General features: G+C 45.8%; 1 protein-coding gene across 2 annotated transcripts in view; it reads right to left on the minus strand.

The window, feature by feature from the left end:
- Window positions 1–316: 316 nt before the first annotated feature.
- Window positions 317–21,162, minus strand: part of CFAP53 (cilia and flagella associated protein 53) — a 34,009-nt gene continuing 13,163 nt past the window's right edge. For both annotated transcript variants that reach the window (XM_077463015.1, XM_077463014.1), the window contains exons 4-9: window positions 20,762–20,935; window positions 17,628–17,931; window positions 7,344–7,562; window positions 6,014–6,230; window positions 3,651–3,753; window positions 317–1,838 (exon numbers count right to left, since the gene is read on the minus strand). In XM_077463015.1, coding sequence (XP_077319141.1) covers window positions 1,598–1,838; window positions 3,651–3,753; window positions 6,014–6,230; window positions 7,344–7,562; window positions 17,628–17,931; window positions 20,762–20,935 — 1,258 coding nt within the window. In that variant the 3' untranslated portion in view covers window positions 317–1,597. The remainder of the gene's footprint in view (window positions 1,839–3,650; window positions 3,754–6,013; window positions 6,231–7,343; window positions 7,563–17,627; window positions 17,932–20,761; window positions 20,936–21,162) is intronic.

The following is a 21,162-nucleotide window of genomic DNA, read 5'->3' on the forward strand; positions in this document are numbered from 1 at the left end:
CTCAGAATCTGGTGCAGATATGCATGGTAGCCAATCAGATTCTAACTTCAGCTTGTTCAATTAAGCTTTGACAATAAAACGTGGAAGCTGATTGGTTTCTCTGGACAGCTGCACCAGATTCTGCACTCTCCAGTTTTGGTAAATCTCCCACATTGTGTCAATTCACTCATAGCTCAACTCCAATCAAAACTTTATTTTTTAGTATTGAGCAGAGTTCTGCTTTAGCGCTTTGCGAGTTACCAAAGACACAGACACAGCTTTATCTGCCGTTCTACTATGACATCACAGGGACAGAGAGAACAGATAGATACTTGGATTGTGCAGGCATGGAGATATTTATTAAATAAAAATCTGATATCACTGCCCTGACTTACAATGTTGAATTTGGCTGAAAAGTAGATTTTTAAGTATAACTCGAGCCAAAACCTTTTGTCTAATGCCCCGTACACACGAGAGGGATTAAGTCTGACAGACCTCCAAAGGAGTTCCGCCGGAGTTCCGCCGGAGTTCCGACGGAGTTCTGGCGGACTTTTCGACCGAACGGACTTGACCACACACCATCACACCAAACTCCGACGGAGTCGAACGTGATGACGTACGACTGGATTCGACGTAGGAAGTTCCTAGACAGTAGCCAATAGCTGCCCTAGCGTCGGTTTTAGTCCGTCGGAGTAGCACACACACGAGCGGATTTTTCAAAGGGGACCGGGTCCGGCGGAGTTCCGTCGGGAAAATTTAAAGCATGCTTCATTTCTAAAGTCCGTCAGACTTTAGCTTCGCTAAAGTCCGTTGCAGCCCACACACGATCGGATAGTCCGCCGGACTCAGTCCGTCGGAGTTTGGATGTCGAAAAGTCCGCTCGTGTGTACGGGGCATTAGTTCTGGATAGAATGGGAGTGGTTACAACCTCTGTCAGCTTTTTTTTTTCTTTCTGTGTTTGGGAATTTTTTTCTCACTTCCCCTCTCAGTGACAACTGTTGTCATTGGGATTGCTTTTAATTAAAGTGGAACTAAACCTTCCTATTGTTTTCAGCCAAGGAAGCTGCCATCTTGGCCGAGGTTTGATCTTCAACTGCCATGGTGCTGCACATGTGATCAGTTATGACACTGGCCTTGGTTGAGTCACATATATGCGAATTGGATGCGTTTTGAACCGTCTGCAATTCACGACAATCAGCAGCCTTCTCTATGGAGCCAGTTCACATATCTGCGGGCCGGCCGCAGTGCGTTTTAAAAAAAGTCTGGGCAATTTTCAGTCTGGTTCGATATGAAGTAAAAATTTGCATCTAAAATCGCACCTGAACAGTGAAACACTGAAAACTGCACTGGATTCCCTTTTAAAAATTATGTTTAAACCGTGGCCAGACGTGTGTGTGTGTGTATGTGAACCAAGCCTGAGAACACAATACATTTTTAGATTTAGATCTGCTTTAATGTATTTGCCCTCTTGGGAGATTAAATATCACTACCTGTCCTGGTAACAATATCAGCAACAAAATTCTGACAAAGGTTCTAACTTTTCCCTACTCTATCCAAAAGGGGAAAAGAAGTGTGGGTGGAGTTGCACTTTAAATGCAGTGTGATAGGATGGGCAGGATTACTGGGGTAGCCAGTCTTTAGGGCTGGAGAGGCGTGTCCTTCTCAGGGGGTGGATGTGCTCCTGGCGGACGTACGGTCTGGACAGAATGTCTTGCAACTTCTGCTGGTATGATTTCTCCACCTGTAATCCAGATTCATACTCTCGGCGCTCCTCATCCTTCTCCACCTCCCGCAACTGTTGCTGGTACGCCACCTGAGAGAGAAGCTGCTGCTGGTAGTGTTGGGCCGTCTTCACCTTCCTGTAGGTACAGTCATCAAAACAACATCAATATAACCAAGATATATGGAATTCCTGCTGCCAAAACCAACATAAAAAAAAGTTACAAATACAGGCTTTTACACTTTTCTCAACACTTGCATTACCAGTGCTAGCTGCATGGAGTTTGTAGACTTTCACTACTCTTTGAGGAAATGCTCCTCCAGAGGAAAGGGTTCAGAGAAGGGCAAACCATTTACTAAGTGCTATGGAGGATCTCAGCTATGAGGAATGCTGAACTGAATTTTTTGATTTACTGTATTTATTCATTACAGGTGCTAAGTGCCGTGAATTTACAAAGTGCCTTACATATATAGGTGCATCTAAAAAAAAATAGAATTTCATCAAAAAGTTAATTTATTTCAGTAATTCAATTCAAAAACCTGTATATTATATAGATTCATTACACACAGAGTGCTATATATGTCAAGCATTTCTTTCTTCTGATTTTGACGATCATAGCTTACAGCTAGTGAAAACCCCAAATTCCCATTGAGATGCACCTGTATGTAGTACATTCCCTGCCCTCAAGGAGCTTACAGTCCAAGGTCCCTAACTCACATTCCTACATACATATACTAGGCACAATTTAGACAGGAAACAATTAACCTACCAGCATGATCTATTGCTCACGCGAAACTGTTGCTTGCATTGGTGCCAAGCAGGCTAATTAAACTGAGCCTGTGCTGTGCTTTAGTGCTGTCTTGTATACAGCGTTCCTGTGCATACCTGAAACCTGTTACTCTGCATCTGACTACTGTACCGACCCGGCTTGTCTTGACTACTCCTGAACTCTGCCTGGGTTGATCCCAGCTTGCCTCTGACCACACTTCTGCCTGTTCACCTTGCTGCTGCTCCATTGATCTGTTACCGACTCAGCCTACATCCTGGTATTGCTCCTGCCTACGCATCTGCACCTGATCCGTCTGCCTGTATATGACCCGGTTCGTCTGATATTTCTTCTGTCCCCATCGATGCTGTACTGCCTGCTGCGAGCCTCTGCCTATATTCCACTGTTGCCGCTCACCGCCTGCCTGCTACCAGCCTGCTCCTGTCTCCTGCTCACTGGTGTCCATTAGGTACTCCTGCTCTGCTGTGGTCTAATGACGGACTTCCCCTGCTTGATCCCGAGAGTCCGTCCAGCCCTACTGTTGGCAAGACCAATAGACACTTGTGCCACTCTGTACTCCTGCGCTACCTGTCTGCTCTATCAGGGGACCAAGTCAGAGGTGTAAGAGAGGCCTTCCTCATCATATCAGGCTCTTTCACCAGGTATGCGACACCGGGAAAGTTCTTTTGGCACCCAATCCCACTGACTTTAATTAAGCGGTATGCACGGTAGTTTGGAGGCTGCATTTAACATATTTTGCATTGCGCTGTGTTTCTTTGGATGCAATGAGGTTGATTTACTAATACCGGAGAGCACAAAATCTGGTGCAGCTCTGTGGAGAAACCAATCAGCTTCCATATTTTTTTCTCAAAGCTTAATTGAACAAGCTTAGGTTAGAAGATGATTGGCTACCATGCACAGCTGCACCAGATTCTGTGTACACCAGTTTCAATAAATAAACCCCAACATGTCTTACTAATGTGTCTTTATACTGCAGGCAAAGTATGACAAGTACAGCCTTTACTGCCCTTTGAATGCATGCATTCAAATGAAAAATGTTACGCTGGGCTAGAACGTCTGTCGACATGACCCCTTATCTGGCACTAAATAAATATGAAAAAATACATCTACACAAACACAAGATAGATCTGATGCTCTAATTTAATTTTTGTTCGATGGCTCTACCTGGTATTCCTCTCCATCTCAAGCTCTTTGTGTTCTGCCATGGCTTTTTCCAGAAGTTCCTTATCCTGGGCCAGTTCTTCCTGTTCTCTGGCATTTCTTTCCACTAGAAAAACAGAAATAGAAATGTTCAGTAACCTGCGACGCGTTTCAAGAGCAGAACAAAAGCAGTACTGTCATTAGGAACACAATCAGCCAGTGAAATAGCCAACGATTATTGTAATTGAGGAAGGACTGGTTCCCAGATGAGCAGGCGCTTTTCTCACCTAAGGGCTCAGCTGTCACCACTCTTCATCTCAGTATACATGTCATCTGCTTTATGACACCCTTAAAGTGGTTGTAAAGTCAAATCAAAATGTTTCAGTATTTGTACCACACCTCCTCCCCCCCCAAAAAAACAAGTTTACCCAAGTCCTCCCTCAATCCAGTGCTGTCCTATTTGCAGCAGCGTTCCCCTCTCTTCCTCTTCTCAAAGGACAGAGAGGCAGCAGCAGGAGCCATTGGCCTCTGCTGCTGTCAATGAAATCCTTTGAGGAGGGAGCAGGAGGCATCAATGAATGCACATAGCCCCACTTGGTAGCATGCCTGCACTAGTGCCCCCGCAGCATAGGGCTTGCCTTCTCCTCCTCAGAGAAGAGGGGGAGAGGAGAGCATCAGTGGGGAACCCCAGTAAAGGAGGTAAGGGGTGACCCTGCGCAGTGCTATTAATGCACAGAGCAGGCAAGTATAATGCCGTGTACACACGACCGGACTTTCCGGCAGACTAGATCCGACGGAATCAGTCTGTCGGACAATCCGATCGTGTGTGGGCTAATCTGATCATTTTTCATTTAAAAAAATCAGACGGACCTAGAAATAGAACATGTTTCAAATCTGTCCTATGGACTCAATTCCTATCAGGAAAACCGTTTGTCTGTATGTTGGTCCAACAGACCAAATACGACACAAGGGAAGCATTGGCAACTGGCTATTGAACTTCCTTTTTTAGTCCCGCCTTACGTCATCATGTTCAAAAGGAACCGATTTTCAAACGGACTTAGTCTGTTCGTGTGTGGCCAAGTCTGTTCGTTCGGAAAGTCCATCGGAACTCCGCCAAAAGTCCGTCAGGAAGACCGTCGGACCTAGTCTACCGGAAAGTTCAGTCGTGTGTACACGGCATAACATGTTTATTATTTTAGGAAAAAAAATGAAATAAATTACCTTTATTTAAAAGTAACAATAAAAATTTGGTATGACTGGGGAAATATGTGCCTAAAGGACATCATACATGATTTAATGGTCTCTCGTTCAGCCCACGGGCTAAAGAAGGAAAAAATCTATTGATTCCTCCATTCAGGCCAACATGTGGATGGAGGAATCTGCACTTCCAGCTATTGTGTTTAGGCAGCTGCAGCACCCATGGCTGCATAAATACAATGGTGCTGTCAAGAAGTGACTGCATCTGACATCTGACAACCATTGTGTTGTGCAGGAATTGGTATTTCATTGGAGAAATACCAATGTGTGTGCTGGAGGAGGGATATGGGTAAAGACCAGTGTTGGTGTGCACTGAAGGAGGGATACAGGTTAAAGACCATTGCATTGTGCTGTAATTTATATTTTACTGGGGAAATAACGTGTGTTGGAGGAGGGATATGAGTAAAGACCAATGTGTGTGTGCCAGAGGAGTGATAGAGGGTAAAGACCAATGTGTGTGCTGGGGAAAGGATATGGGTAAAGACCATTGTGTTGTGCTGAAAGTGGGATTTAACTGGGGAAATACCACTATGTGTGTGTTGGAGGAGGGATATAGATAAAAAATCTGAGTGTGGGGGAAACTGTGGTTGAAGTGTCATGTCACTAGGGAAAGACCAGGAAAGACCAGAACTTAGAAATTGTATACTACAGGATATACTGTATAATAATTAGTCATAAAGTTATTGTCAAGTAAACCAATGCATACTGACGTTGGTACATTTGTCATGGGCAACTTGGCGTTAAAGTGGTTGTAAACCCTTACAAACCACTTTGACCTACAGGTAAGCCTAGATTAAGGCTTATCTGTAGGTCAAAGAAATATCTCCCAAACCTACACGGTTTAGGAGATATTTAGTAAAAGACAGTGACAACTGTCTATGGCGCATGCGCCGTAGACAGCGGCACTCAGGTGCACTATCGCCGTTAGCAGCATGCCGCTGCTAACGGCGAGATGCCGTTAGTGGCGGCTCCCGTGCACATGCGCGGGAGTGACATCATCGCTGCTCTGGCGCTGTGAGTGGCCAGAGCAGCATCAGGGTTTCCTTCCTCTTTAATGACATCTGGTCATGAAAAAGTTAAAAACAGGGAAACACAGATAAAGACAGACTATAGTCAATGTATTTCCTTACACTTCTCATTGATCTGGAGTCTTCGGGTGGCCATGACATCCTTCATCAGCCGATTCCTGGCCTCCTTCTCCAGCCGCAGCTGCTCTGCCCTCTTGGCCCACGATTTTTCCAGCTCCGTCTCGATCAACTTGTCCATCTCCCTCTCCTGTCTCTTCTCCTCCTCCAGCTGTTGGGCCAGATACTGCCGGTAGATCTGCTGTTCTTTCTGCAGCTCCATCTAAATATGAAAATAAAAGTCACTTATTACAGCACTCTGGCAGGCAGTGAGCAGGCAAAAGAAATCTGGAAAATGTAAGCAGAAAGAAGTGTAGACATCTTCCTGGTTTTGTTGTCCGAGTTGTGTAAATAATCAGACTGGCTAAACAGAATATATATTCAGGTGAAGGAAACACACGGGCCGAGCAGGCTTTTCAGGTTTGCCCATCGGCAGTGGTGGCCGGTGCTCAAATTTTTTTTTTGGGGGGGGGGCGCAAACTGGAACATTCTGAAAGAAACCCCATCAATTGCAGCCTCACTGTACCATCAATCGCAGCCACTGTGCCATCAAACGCAGCCACTGTGCCATATAAAATGCTCCCACTGTGCCATCAAATGCTCCCACTGTGCCATCAAGTGCTCCTACTGTGCCATCAAGTGCTCCTACTGTGCCATCAAGTGCTCCTACTGTGCCATCAAGTGCTCCTACTGTGCCATCAAATGCTCCTACTGTACCATCAAATGCTGCCACTGTACCATCAAATGCTGCCACTGTACCATCAAATGCTGCCACTGTACCATCAAATGCTGCCACTGTACCATCAAATGCTGCCACTGTGCCCATCAAATACAGCTACTGTGCCCATCTTATGCAGCCACTGTTCCCATCATATGCAGCCTCACTGTGCCCCATCATATGCAGCCTCACTGTGTCCCATCATATGCAGCCTCACTGTGCCCCATCATATGCAGCCTCACTGTGCCCCATCATATGCAGCCTCACTGTGCCCCATCATATGCATGCTCCTACTGTGCCATCAAATGCTGCCACTGTGCCATCAAATGCTCCTACTGTACCATCAAATGCTGCCACTGTGCCCCATCAAATACAGCTACTGTGCCCATCTTATGCAGCCACTGTGCCCATCATATGCAGCCTCACTGTGCCCCATCATATGCAGCCTCACTGTGTCCCATCATATGCAGCCTCACTGTGTCCCATGATATCCAGCCTCACTGTGTCCCATGATATCCAGCCTCACTGTGTCCCATCATATGCAGCCTCAGTTACCTTACAGGCAATGGATGGGCCTCCACTGCCCATCGGTCTTCTTCAGTATAATTTAAACCTCACCTTCCTCTGGCGCTTCTCTTCTGTATCGTCATGAGAGTCCTGCATGATCTGCTCCATGATCTTCATGTCAAGTGCTAGTTCCTCCTGCTGGTCTCGAGCCAATCGCTTCATCTTCAGGCGGATGGAATGATCCAGCATGTTCCTGACCTGAGACTGTTTCTGATGCTTTTCCCGCAAAGCGCGTTCATCCTCCATCTTCATTAGCTTCCGCTGCTCCGCCTGTCACAGGAACATTGGTATAATTGTTACTGCTATCTCATTGCTGAGGAAGAACTCCACTGTTAGAGTCGGTTCACCCAAAAAGAAAAACAAAATGCTCCAATCCCCTAAAATAGTATTAGCTTTGTCTGATGGTGGAGAGCACTTATCTTGTATATTATCTACTCTCCCACTGCAAGAGAAGATGGTAAAAGTCTGCTAAAGCTACAATTAAGTAGAATTCCAGGCAAAACTAACTAGTCTTAAAAATGCCGCTTTACCCTTACTAACACCTATGCTGACTAACCTGTGTAATAAAGATGTATATACGTATATATACCTACCTATTTTCCACCCGCTCTGGTCTGGTCATGTGATCCCCTATGTCAGCCAGTAGTGGCTGCCGGTATATTGTCAAATAGCGTCCTCCATCAGATAGTGTCCCCTGCGTACTGCGCATGCGCAGTACACAGGAACACAGATTCCGAAAATTGCAGAGGATGAACGGCGCCTGCGCCGTGAGTCCAGGTTCTATCCCCACTATCCAAGTGGACATAGAGTTAGAATAAAAAAGAGCCGAGCGCAGCGAGGCTGAGCCCGAAGCGTGGCGAGCGAAGCTCGCCCGCGAGGGGCCCTCTAAAATTCACAACCCTATGTCCGCTTGGATGGTGGGGCTACCTCCTCCACTCACGGCGCAGGCGCCGTTTAGCTTCGGAGATTTTCCGAAGCTTCGTCTGCTCCGTACTGCGCATGCGCAGTACGGAGTGGACACTATGTGATGCCCGGACTCTATACGCCAGAACACCGGGAAGAGGAGAGAGCACTCAACAATGGCTGGAATTCCTGGAAGAGGTGACATCACCCATAGGATCCTAGGCCCATCCATTGTTGGCCCTCCCTCCTCTCCCCTGCAGCTGTCACTGGCTGACACAGGGGATCCACATCATGTACTAGATCAGAACGGCCTGAAAATATTATGTCTATATTTCTCTCTTATATAGGTTAGTCAGCACAGGTGTAAGGAGGGGGGAGGGAGCATTTTAAGACAAGTTGGGTTTCGGGGGCAGTCTACCCTAAAGATTTTACCTCTTTGTTTTAAAGTACACTGTCTATTTTAACCACTTCACACCCCTTAAGGACGAGAATCATTTTTACATTTCCACTATGGGCCTGTTTATTCAGCAATAGCTTTGTCATTACTCAAGATAAAATGGAAAATTTATATCAAATACTTACCGTAATTTTCCTTTCCTGATGGGCTCCATGGCAGCATACGTGTGGGTTAGCCCCGCCTCCATAATTACCCAATAGGACCTCTACTCCCATAAATCTTTGCTCCAAGCTGCTATCCGTGTTCCGTAACTAGCCTACTCCAACATTTGGGAGGGAACTCCTGCTGCCATGGAGCCCATCAGGAAAGGAAAATTACGGTAAGTATTTGATATAAATTTTCCATTTTCCTGACAGGCTCCATGGCAGCATACGTGTGGGAAATAACTCGCCAAACACACCCGGGTGGGCTAAAAATGTTGAGCAAAGAAACTAGAATTTTATTTTTCATTGTCCACTGACAATACTTGTAAACCAAAATTAACAGAAGAAAGAGCAGCTGGCTCTACACAATAATGGGAAACAAAGGTATTAATTGAAGACCAGGAAGCTGCTCTACAGATAACTTCTGGTGCGACATGTCGAACTGCTGCCCAAGAGGTCGAGATGCCCCGAGTTGAATGAGCCGTCACTGCCTCAGGAGGAACCATGCCCTTTGCCTTGTATGCCCTTTGAATCGTTTGGACCACCCAAGATGAGATTGATCTTACTGATGCTCGCATCCCTTTATTTTTGCCATGAAGAAGGACAAAAAGAAAGTCTGTTCGTCTGAACGAGGCTGTAGCGTCCAGATATTGTTTCAAGGTGCGACCAACATCCAGGGGATGAATCTCTTGGTTGTCTGACATTCTAAACATAGGTAGCACGATCTCCTGATTTTCGTGAAATACTGATGTGACTTTTGGATTTGATCCAAGCATAGGGATCAGGACCACTCTGTCCGGAAAGAAAGTTAGAAATGGTTCAACTGACCCAAGATTCCTAATTTCCGACACCCTTTTGGCTGAAGTTATTGCCACCAGAAACACCGTCTTGATAGTGAGATCTCCTAAAGACAGGGGAGCATCCAAACCTTTCCCAAGATCAGAAAGAAAGTCCAATACTAACGGAAGGTCCCATTTGGGAAACCTGGGTCTCTTTTGAGGCCTAAGCCTGATAGCTCCTTTAAAGAATTGTTGAATTAAGGTGTGATTCGCCCACGAAACTCCTGTAAAGGCTGAAATGGCTGAAACTTGTACTCTAAGAGAGCTAACTGCCAGAGACAAGTCTAACCCTGACTGAAGGAAAGACAAGATATCTTGAACTGCTGGAGAATTATATGAATTTGACCTAGAAGACATGTGGCCCATAAACCTGGCCCATATACGTTCGTACACTTTATTGGTACTCTTCCGTCTGGCACTAAGAAGGGTTGGAATCGCTTCTTCTGGGCAACCTAGAGCTTCTAGCCTTCCCCTCTCAAGAACCATGCCCTGAGGTGTAGACAGGATGGGCACGGGTGTAACAGCGTGCCTTGAGACAGTAGATCTGGCCTGAGAGGCAGGGGAACTGGGTCCTGATAGCTGAGGAGCAACAGCAGAGGAAACCAAGGCCTGTTGGGCCAGAATGGTATTATCGCAATGATTTCCACCTTCTCCCCTCTGAGCCTCCGAAGGAACTGTAGGATTACAGGAACTGGAGGGAAGGCATAGGCTCTCTGGAACTTCCAACAATCCGTGAGAGCATCTATCCCGAACGCCTGAGGATCCCTGAACCTCGAGTAGTATCTGTGCATCTTGCGATTGTACGGCGAAGCGAACAGATCGACCTCTGGAGATACTCCCAGAGTCAGAAGCCACTCGAAGACATCCCTGTGAAGGGACCACTCGTTGTTGTCTATTTTGACCCTTGACAGAAAATCTGCTTGAACATTCTGGACTCCTGGGATGTATACAGCAGAAATGTTGACCACATTCTTCTGAGCCCAGATCATTATTGGTTCTACTTCTCGTAATAGAGACCAACTGCGAGTCCCTCCTTGTTTCTTTATATAGGCAACTGCAGTTGTGTTGTCCAGTCTTAACATTACTGACGACCCTGCCACCAGATGGTGAAATGCTATGAGTGCTCGAAAGGCTGCTCTCAACTCCAGGATGTTGGAGACCACATACCGCGACGGGAACGACCACCTTCCTTGAGCTACTTCCGTAAGGCAATGGGCACCCCAACCTTTGTTGCTGGCATCTGAGGTTACTATTATCCAGGAAATGGGGACTATCGAATGATGGTTGCGTAGATTCTTCCCTTGAAGCCACCAGAGGAGAGACATCCTCATCGCTGGTGTAAGGTGTATGCGCTGTGTTTGATTGGACGAGTCCCACTGTTGCAGAAACCCTTTCTGGAAGGGACGAGTGTGCCACTGGGCCCACTTCACCATAGGGATGGTGGCCGTCATTGTGCCGATCACTTTCAAACATTGTAGAGCCGAAAGATGAGATGATTCCCAAACCTTGAGAATCCTGTCCCGGATCACACTGATTTTTTCCTCCGGCAGGGAGATAGTGCCTTTTAATGTGTCGAACTGAGCCCCTAGAAACACGATCACTTGAGTTGGAACCAGATGGCTCTTCTCTAGGTTCAGGAGCCAACCAAACGTCTGCAGAGTGGAGATGACTAAACTCTTGTGTTCCAGAATTTGATCTCTGTCCTGAGATAATAGGAGCAAATCGTCCAGATAATGATGGAGACGAACTCCTTTGACTCGTAAAAGAGCTACTATCGCTAGGAGTACCTTGGAGAAGACCCGAGGAGATGTCGTCAACCCGAATGGGAGACAGGTAAACTGGAGGTGTTGATCGCCAACTGCGAAACGAAGAAATTGCTGGAAATCCCTTGCTACTGGCACATGAAAGTATGCGTCCTTCAAATCGATTGAGATTAACCAATCCCCTAGCTGCACTGACTGTTGGATTGTAAGAAGAGACTCCATCTTGAACTTTTCCTTGCGAATGAAGGAATTGAGGTGGGTCAAATCTATCACCGGCCTCCATGCGCCATTTCTTTTCTGAACCATAAACAGAGGAGAATACATGCCTTCGCCACGTTCGTCTTCTGGCACGGGCACGGCTGCACCTTGATCCAGCAAACAACTTACGTAGGTCAATAGGACCCGTTTCTTTTCCTCTGAGCCTGGAATTGTTGTGGGAATGAACCTTAACCTCGGAGTGTTGATGAAAGTCCACTTGTGACCCGAGGAAACCGTCTTGACGGTCCAATAATCTTGAATTGAGGCCGCCCAAACATGTCGGTAGTGAAGAAGGCGAGCCCCCACTTGACATGTTTGAGCGGGCCCAATTTCAAAAAGATTTGGTAGAATCTTGATTACCTGCGGAAGCCCCCTTTGAGGTTTTCTTAAGGGAGGATTGTCTGGACCTCCAAGATCTAGAGAACTCCCTGCCAGGCCTATAACTGCGCGCTTCTCTAGCGCGATCCGAGGTCTGCCTTCTTGAGAAAATACGTTTTTGGTTTTGAAGACGTCTGTCTTGAGGGAGGAACCCAGACCTCCCACCCGTGGCCCGGGATATGGCGCTATCTAGTTTATTACCAAACAAGGAGGTACCCTCAAATGGTATACGGCACCATGCCTGCTTAGATGTTGGATCCGCCAACCAGGGACGGAGCCACAAAGCACGGCGTGCCGAGACTGCTGCCAACATAGCCCGAGACAGAAGGCGGGTAATGTCAATAGATGCCTCCCCCAAAAAAGCTGATGCCATTCTGATCTCCTGAATAGGAGAGTCTTTAGCCGTATTCACTGAGATACCTCTCAAGAACTCTTCAACATTGTCGGCCCATATTTCAATAGCCTTTGAGACTGCAGCTAAAGCCAAAGTTGGTTTACAAGCCATCCCTGAAGTTAGATAAATTCTTTTCAGATCTGAGTCAATTCTTCTCTCTAACGGATCTTTGAAAGATACCGTGTCTTCCAAAGGGAGAGTCACGTATTTAACTAAACGCATAAGTGCTGCGTCTACCAGAGGAGCTGATTCAAGGTGCTTCACATCATCCTCCTTAAAGGGGTACAATTTAGACACCTTTGATTGCATGGAGCTCTTCCTATCAATCTTGCTCCACTCTCCAGTAATGATTTCTCCCAATTCAGATAGGAAAGGAAAATGTTGCCGTTCCTTTTTGAGTTGTTTGAAAAACTTTCTTTGTTTGGGGAGGGGGGAAGAAGTGGGTTCTTCCCATTTTAAAGCTTCTTTCACTGCCTTGACAAGAGCAGGTACTAAAGCATAATCAAATCCTACTCCTGGATCCTCTGGATCCGATTCGCTGTCAGACAAGAGCACAGAGTGGTGGCTTGGTTGAGAAGATTCCCCAGTCTCTTGTAAGAGCCCTTCACCTCCTGAAGGACATAATGGGTCTGAGGGGGATTCCATAGCGTGATGAGCTTCCCTCTGCTGCAGGGATTCCTTTACCACTCTTCTCACCATAGATTCCAAGCGTTGATCCGCACCATCTCTTTCATCTGCGACTTTAGAGAAGCAATGATCACAGAGCGATTTGTCTGATGAAATGGGCATCTTACAGCCCCAACATGAATTATCTGGTCCTCTGCTTGAGTGCGAGTGACCACTGCGTTGTCCAGATCTGGAAGACCTGCGGTAACCAGACTTTGACGATGATTTGCGGTGGTGCGATTTTGACGATCCACTGCGACTATGCGCACTGTAATGCGGTTCAGACCTAGAAGGGCTATAAGGAAATATACAAGAAAGAGAGAGAGATACAGACCAGGCTGGTATCAAATGCTAAGGAATACTCCACAAATACACAGCAATCCAGCCATGCACATACCTGTTACAAGCGGGCAGGTCACTAGTAGGCAGTGAGGCATCCATGACTAAGAACGCTGACTGTAACAACAATAGACCCTCATAAGCAGCCATACAAAAACACAGGAGCAACAATACATCAGAGCAGATCGTAACCTACCTTACACCAACCAGAGAATGGCCCCGGGAAGTCGCTGAATTTTCTGCAATCATTCCCAAATTCTGACATCTCTCACTGTGTTTTAAATATGGCGCCCATGACATCATCAGCGGCGTCAGACGCGAGATGCCCGCGCGCATGCGCGGGAACCAAGCCTCGCTTTGGATTTGGGTCCGCGCATGCGCAGAACGCAGCGCTGGACCCGGAAACAGGGGGAGAAAGGCTGCTGGAACGCGGAAGCGTCAGCGCCTATGCACAAGAACCAGCTGGCATATGAAAAGACACAGATAGAAAAAGAAAAACACATAAACACTGCTGCCATGAAAAACGGAATTTTTACAGCTCACCACTCCACCAACGATCGTCTGGCCGAACAGGTTCAAGCACACACCACCGATCCACCGGGCAGATAATGGCCACCTTACATAGCAGGTAATAAGCCGTGCGCACTTTATCTTCGGACAAACCAAGCCTTCAGCGCTACTCTGCCATACACTCCATACCCATGCTTAACAGACAGGGCCTATCGGAGGAACAAAAGCTTGATAGTCGGCCGACTTGATCGTAGTGAAGATCTCTTCAGATAGGAAACACCTGTCCTATGGAGGAGGACAAAAAAGGAACACGGATAGCAGCTTGGAGCAAAGATTTATGGGAGTAGAGGTCCTATTGGGTAATTATGGAGGCGGGGCTAACCCACACGTATGCTGCCATGGAGCCTGTCAGGAAAGTATTATTATTGGCAATCCTGATCTGTAAAAAAAAAAAAAAAAAAAGTTTTTTTTCTATTCTGACCCGTTAGTTCTTTTAAAAAAAAAAAAATGAGTAGCTTTACTTAAATAAAAAGTATAGATTTTATTCTATACCTATAATAAATAAATAATTTGTCCCATTTAAAATTACACTAAAATAATGTTTCTGGTACACGGTGTGGCAAATTTGCAAATGAAAAATGCAACAAGCTAAAAAAGAAAAACACACAAAAGAATGAAAACTAGTAAAAAAAATTTAAAAAATGACCCAATTTTTTTTTAGCTAAGAGGATAAGGGAAAGAAAGGGTTAATTAAAGTAGTTGTTAAGCCACTTTGTTAAATACACGCAATCCCCTCTGTTAGAAAGCGTCCTATGCTCCAGTGTCTGTGCTTTGTAACAAAGATGCTCATTACCACCTTATTTCATAGCGCCACTCAGTGCACACGTGACTCCTCGCTGCTCCATCTACCGATCAGGAAGCTACAGTGGGAGGGACCGAGAATCCCTCCGCTGATGTCAGTTGGGAGGATAGAAGGAGAGAGCCAGACGTCAGCCGGGAAGGAGGAGAGCAGCGAGGAGTCACATGAGCAGTGAGCGGCGCTCTGAAATCAGGCAGTAATGGGCATATTTTTTACAAAGCAAATACACTGCAGCATAGGAAGCTTTCTAACAGAGGGGATTGTGTGCATTTTCTAAATTTTTTTCAGCAGCAGGAGAGGAGGGCACTGGTAAGAGCTGACAGGCAGGGAGGGGAGGGGGGAGAGGACAGGTAGAGAGGACAGAGGAGAGCTGGGGATGACAGAGGAACGCAAACTGACCACGGTGTCAGGGCTCAACAGCCATGATAAACCTTAGTCAGTTTACAGGGGGGAGGGCAGAACCAGGCAGGGTCAGCCAGGTATTTCAGGTGATACAGAGGGGGGAAATTATACAGAATCTATTTTTTTTAAGGGTTACAAACACTTTAAGAGTTATTGGAGTTAAAGCGGTAGCAAACCGCAGACTTTTCTTTTTTTTTATAAAAACCTGCAAGGCAATCTTCCCTTCTTCCATCTTCCCCTGGTTTTCCTTCTGGGTTCGTGGACTCAGGCTGTGCGAGTGGCTGGAGGCACGATGACGTCACTCCTGTGCATATGGCGCCGCTTACGGCACAGGACTCTGAAGGAATGGGGGGGGGGGGGTGTGACTGCAGCAGGGGATATGCTATAGAAACTCCATGTAATAGACTTTAGGGGCACGCCTCCTATGCTTAAAGTATAACTAAAGGCAAAACTTTTTTTTTTTTAGTTGTGAACAGAGTGGAGATGGATTAGAACACCTGTCAGTTTTTATTACTGTCTGTGTCCCCTGTCAGGTAGATTCCGCCCTCTCTATTTGTTCAGTACAGGCATTTTCCACGCTGCCGTCCAGTCCAGGGTAGTGAACAGCTCAGCCATGTAAGCATGCGCAGGACAATTACGGACATTTCCGATGTCCCGTTGAATGCCGTTCTGCGCATGCACGGCAAATTACGGACATTTCTGATGTTTTCCGTCATTTTCCGAGGCTCCGTCTGGCCGCGCATGCACAGAACGGCCGATGTCCCCCCGATGTCCGCGCAAAATAGCAGAGGGTCCCCGCAGTGCCCGGTTCATAAGTAGGAGATGTTCGTAGGTCGGGCGTTCATAAGTCGGGGACCCCCTGTATGTATACAATTTTGTACTGACATTGATTTTAATGTTTCTATTGTTAATTACTTTCTCAATAAAATGTATTCATTTTTAAATACTTTCCTCGTCTGTCCTCACAATCCTGGAGGGGTTATGCTGTGCCTTGTGCACTAGGCCTTTTTCTTGTTTGTCTGCCGGATTGGCCAGACCAGGCCATACACACACTGCCATTCTAAAAACCCTCTCTATTTGTTCTGTTTATCATTTATTATTGAAAGTCAAAGCAAAATAAAAATTCCCAAATTTTGGGTTTTCCCCAGAAAAGTAATAGGGGGGAAATCTTCCAATAAGGATACTAGTTCTGCTGACCTGGGGGTCCCGACCGGCAGCGATTTACTTTCACTTCCTGTTTTGGCTATGGGACAGAAAGTAAAGGCAAGTCTCCCCAATGGGACATAGAATGTTAAAATGGCAAAAAAGAAACTCTCAAGGATTATGACCCTTTCTTACGATATCCAAAATGAAAAAAAAAAAGTTTTGCCTATAGTTCTACTTTAAGGACCTCAAGTGGACAAAAGGTGATCATACCGAAAGCATAGGTGTAGTATTACCAATATGCAGCAGCAAAAAAACAAAAAAAAACAAACAACAAAACACCCTCCTTATGCCACGTACACACGATCGCATATTCCAACAACAAAATCCATGTTTTTTTTCTGACGGACTTGTTTTGCATACACACGGTCACAGAAATGTTGTCAGAAATTCCGAACGTCAAGAACGCGGTGACAAATGACAAGCCGTGAAAAGTTCAATAGCCAGTGCGGCTCTTCTGTTTGATTCTGAGCATGCGTGGAACTTTGTGCGTCGGAATTGTGTACGCACGATCAGAATTTCCAACAACGGCTTTTGTTGTCGGAAAATTTGAGATCCAGATCTCACATTTTGTTTGTCGGACATTCCAATGGAAAATGTCCGATGGAGCCTAAACAAAGTTGGAATTTCTGACAACAAGCTTCCATCGAACATTTGTTGTCGGAAATTCCGACCGTGTGTACGCGGCATTAGTGTGCAGCACATTTTCACTGGCACTCCAAGCATATAGTGAACATACCACCTTTGCAGTGTTCCAATAAATGCTGTAGGGCCCTATTTTTCTTAATTGTGATGCGACAACCTCGCATGGTGTGAATGAGCCCTTATGTTTCCTAAAATGGTCCTCCAACCACCCAGACTACATTTGAAAATTCAATACAGTCCCCCTTTAAAACAAAACTCTCCTTTTAAATACAAGAAAATGGATCTTACCCAAGCTCTACTGCTATGTCCAGGATTCGGACGATGGAGAGCAGTGCCCTGGCTGGGCCATTCAACTCCCACAGCAATAAGTCCACAATAAGTATAGCCAGCAACTCGGCAGCATGCTATGACGAAGGCTGTGTAAGCCGAAACACGTTAGCATTTGGGATATTGTGTCTTTATACATGTGGCCAATAAAGAATTTATGCCAGGGGCACTCCGAGTTGCTGGCTATACTTATTATGCTTTCCTTTTACATACACCTGACATCCCCTATCGGAATCACTGTATCATTACCAGTAAGTGGGCCTCCTCCTCTTTGAGCCTTTTCTCCTCCATTCTCTGAGCCTCGGCAGCTGCTCTCTGGGCTTGAAGGACATCCAGCATTTCCCGGTTCAGATCTATTTGCCTTTGGGTTTTCCTTTCCTCATTCTCCACTTTGGCCAATCGGTCGTTCTCCCAGAGCTCAGCAAACATGTTCTCTTCCTCCTTCCTCTGCTTCTCCAACTCCTCTTTCAGTGCCAGCTGTGCCATCCTCTCTGTACACACCTGGTTCTGGTGCATCCGTGACTTCAGAGCCCGTAGCTCCTCACACTGCTCCCTGAAACAAGGTTATATAGGAGTATGTATCTACATCCTGGGGTATCCAGTGTGGCAGGAGCTGCAGTGTATTACTCATTATTATTGCTATTCTCTTCATAATGCATGTCCCCAGCTTGGTGCCCCCGTCTCCACTGGGGGATTTTCCCTCACTTCCTGTCTCAGAGACACAACAGGAAATTAGTAAAAATCTCCCTAAAGTCAGATGACCTGAACCCCCACACCTGAAGAAGTGGCCAACCACTATGCTAAACATTGGGTCTTCTAAGCACCTTGTAGTTAACCGACTTATTCCTTAGCCAAAATCATTCTTTCCTCCTTTTTAGCAGCCCACTAGGTTGTTTCCAATTAACCCTTTGCACTTCCTCATTACTTTATTATTTTTTTTGTCCCGGAGTTGCTACATACCTTTTAACAACAAGCACAATGCTATGGGGGCGGGATTTACTAATACATGAGAGTGCAAAATCTGGTGCAGCTCTGCATAGAAACCAATCAGCTTCTATGTTTTATTGTCAAAGCTTAACCACTTCCATACCGCGCAAATTCTGACACTTCTCTCCTATATGTAAAATTCATAATTTTTTTGCTAGAAAATTACTCAGAACCACCAAACATTATATATATATTAAAAAAAAAAAAAAAAAAAAAACATTTTCATAAATAAAAAAACATTAATGTTAGCCCATTTTTTGTATAATGTGACAGATGTTATGCCGAGTAAATAGATAACCTCACATGTTACGCTTTAAAATTGAGCACACTCACGGTATGGTGCAAAACTTCGGTATTGGAAAATCTCCATAGGTGACTACATTGTTTTACAGGTTACAGAGGAAGTCTGGAGCTGGAATTATTGCTCTCGCTCTAACATTTGTGGTAATACCTCAGACGTGTGGTTTGGATGTTGTTTACATATGCTTTCGCTTCTGCTTGCGGGGACAGGGGCACTTTAATATTTTTTTTTTTTTTTATTTGTATTTTTTTTATTTTTACACTTTCCATTTAACACATTTTTTTGATCACTTTTATTCCTATAACAAAGAAGGTAAACCTCCCTTGTAATAGGGATGGTGCGTGACAGGTCCTCTTTATGGAGAGATGTGGGGTCTATAATCTCTCCGCCAGGCTGGAAAGTATTAGATCAAAAAAAATAATTGGTGCTTTTCCAGACGAGATCTCGGCTTTGTTTACTTCTGCGACCCGGACGTGACATCATAACGTCACGCCCGGGTCTCAGAGGATCATAGAGATTTCCGGGAACAATCTGTCCCTCGGAAATCTCTATGCCTCTCTTCCGGTAATGGCCGATTCACTCTCCCGGTCACCAATCACATGGACGGCCCCTCCCGCCACCGCTATGAATGCCGCTATGATCATTGTTATTGTGCTCAGAGTTGCCAGGTCTAAAAAACAATATCTGAATGATGCCTGTAGCTGCAGGCATCATTCAGATATCCCAAATGAAAGCCGAGGATGGCCTGCAGTATGGAAGTGGTTAATTGAACAAGCTGAACTTGAAAGCTGATTGGCTACCATTCACAGTTGCCCCGGATTCTGAGTGCACCAGTTTTAGTAAACCAGTAGCACAGAGATAAAAGGGGAGATTTATTAAAACTGGAGGAAGCAGAATCTGGTGCAGCTGCGCATGGTAGCCAATCAGCTTCTAACTTCAGCTTGTTCAATTAATCTTTGACAATAAAACATGGAAGCTGATTGGTTTTTGATGCACAGCTGCATCAGATTTTGCACTCTCCAGTTTGAGTAAATCTCCCCCAAAGGCATACCTCCTAACATTTTGAGAAGGGAATGAGGGACACCTACTAACAAACTTTTGTATGCATAAGACACGCCCCTTGCCACACCCCCTAAAAGGAGAATTAACCAAAAAAAGGTTAATTAAATCCATAAGGGCTTTTTTACCACTACTATTCCTTTATATTGGCTTTTAAAATGTACAAATGCAGCAATTTAGAAATCAGATGAAAGGTTTAGTACTGGGAAACACTTTTTGAAAGATAAAAAGTGCATTTTATATACAACTATATGGATCAGACCAAAATGAGGGACAAAGGAGGTGGAATGAGGGACAGAGGGGCTCGAAATAAGGGGCAGTCCCTTGAAATCAGGGACAGTTGGGAGCTATGCCCAAAAAAATCCAAAAAGCCCCACGCCAGGAATGTGAAGGTTATAGGAGCTGGCATTTCCATAAACTAATGTCACGGGAAGAAGTGGGCACACTACTGAAGAGATGATAAAGCGGAGCTCCACCCTAAAGTGGAACTTCCGCTCATTGGAACCCTCCCCCCCTCCGGTGCCACAATTGGCACCTTTCAGGGGAGAGAGGGGTGCAGATACCTGTATAATACAGGTATTTGCACCCACTTCCTGGCATAGATAGCCGCAGATTCTGCGGGTATTTACGCCACTTCCTGCGGGGCCCCCGCTGTCTGCTGGGAAACACACGGATCCCAGAGACAGCAGGGACCGTCCTTATTGCGTAGCACGACTCGCGCATGCGTAGTAGGGAACCGGGAAGTGAAGCTACAAGGCTTCACTTCCTGATTCCCATACCGAAGATGGTGGCGGCAGCACCCGAGAGCCGATCGAGGATCGGCTTCGGGTGCCGACATCGCGGGCGCGCGGGGCGGGTAAGTGTCCATATTTTAAAAGTCAGCAGCTGCAGTATTTGTAGCTGCTGACTTTTAAAAACAAAAAACGGCGGAACTCCCGCTATAAGCACATTCTTATCACCTTCTGTTTAGAATTTGCTCACCAACACCAACTTCTATCTCATGCCGGGCTCCGGTAGTAATGCGGTCATGTGTTACCTGAACTGCTGGTCCCGTTTTTCTTCCACCAGTGCCAGTCTTTCCTTCTCTCGTCTTTCTCGGAGGCTCCTGGCTCTCTCCCTCATCTTAGCCTGCCTCTCCAGGGTGGTCTCCTCCATGGACTCCATCTCTTGGATGTACTTCAGCTCCTCTGTTTCCAGCAAGGTCTTCAGTCTGTCTCAAACCAATAGAATGGGTCAGGCCTGTGTATGAACCTTCATTCCTTCTTGAACCTTGAGGACCCATTTCCATTTAATGGGCTGTAGTAACACACATTATGTACCACGTTAGGGCAGCTCATTAAAAATAATAGGCTGCCATCCTGGAAAATCATAGCTGGGTAAAGTAGAGGCTTTTCTGATTAACATAGCTGGTGTCTTGCAGTGTCTGAGCTAAGCCAG

The sequence above is a fragment of the Lithobates pipiens genome, unplaced genomic scaffold (assembly GCF_037356315.1).
Source record: "Lithobates pipiens isolate NorthernLeopardFrog02 unplaced genomic scaffold, aLitPip1_a1.2 Scaffold_3, whole genome shotgun sequence".
Taxonomy (NCBI): domain Eukaryota; kingdom Metazoa; phylum Chordata; class Amphibia; order Anura; family Ranidae; genus Lithobates; species Lithobates pipiens.